Source organism: Bos javanicus, chromosome 15, assembly GCF_032452875.1.
Source record: "Bos javanicus breed banteng chromosome 15, ARS-OSU_banteng_1.0, whole genome shotgun sequence".
In the NCBI taxonomy this organism is placed as follows: Eukaryota; Metazoa; Chordata; class Mammalia; order Artiodactyla; family Bovidae; genus Bos; species Bos javanicus.
The window spans coordinates 51,155,501-51,156,345 of NC_083882.1; the positions used below are offsets into that span (position 1 = coordinate 51,155,501).

Below are 845 nucleotides of genomic sequence, written 5' to 3' on the forward strand. Positions count from 1 at the left end.
ATGCCCTCGTATCCGCTCAGTGTGGCTGTGGTCTGCATGAGCAACATAAACAGGAGCATGGAGGCCCACCGCATCCTCAGGAGGAAAGGATTCCGAGTCAGGTCCTTTGGAGCTGGATCTCGAGTCAGGCTCCCAGGAAGGGCACGCAACCTCCCCGTGGTTTACGATTTCTCCACTACCTATGAGGAGATGCGCAAGGACCTTGTGCGCAAAGACCGACAACGCTATAACAGCAACGGCATCTTACACATCTTGGGAAGAAACGAGAGAATCAAGCCTCGCCCGGAAAGATTTCAAGAGTGCCGAGATCGCTTTGACGTCATCTTCACCTGTGAGGAGAGCGTCTACGACAAGGTGGTGGAGGAGCTGTGGGTCCGAGAGCAGGAGACCTTCCAGCCTGTGCACGTGATCAACGTGGACATGGCCGACAACGCGGAGGACGCCACGCTTGGGTCTTTGATCATCTGTGAGCTCTGCGAACGCCTCCAGCAGGCAGACAACCTGGAGGACTCTGTGGTCGAGGTGCTCCTGGCAGCCGAGCGGAAAACTGGCAAGAGCTTTCTGCACACGGTCTGCTTCTACTAAGGATCTTGTCTGCTTGCAGCTCCTCTTGGTAAGCACTTGTGTCTGGACATTGGGCTAGGTGGTATTTTCTGTCAGAAGCGGCTTCCAAGGCCTTTCTGCTAAAAGCCATCTACATAAATTTTTCCAGGTACACTCCAGCCTGGGAAGGAAGTGGAGAAGGAAATCTTTTTCTGCAAAGTAACATGAATGCCCTGGAGGCATCCAAACCCTTCCACGGTGGGAGACGATGGTATGGATTCTTGACCTGGAAGGAACACTTC

The 845-nt window shown here is 53.7% G+C and overlaps 1 protein-coding gene across 1 annotated transcript; it reads left to right on the forward strand.

Moving 5' to 3' along the window:
* LOC133261384 (RNA polymerase II subunit A C-terminal domain phosphatase SSU72 like protein 3-like) lies at positions 1-585 on the forward strand. The gene has a single exon (XM_061439878.1). It carries the CDS (start codon positions 1-3, stop codon positions 583-585), a length of 585 nt encoding a protein of 194 aa, XP_061295862.1.
* Positions 586-845: the final 260 nt, after the last annotated feature.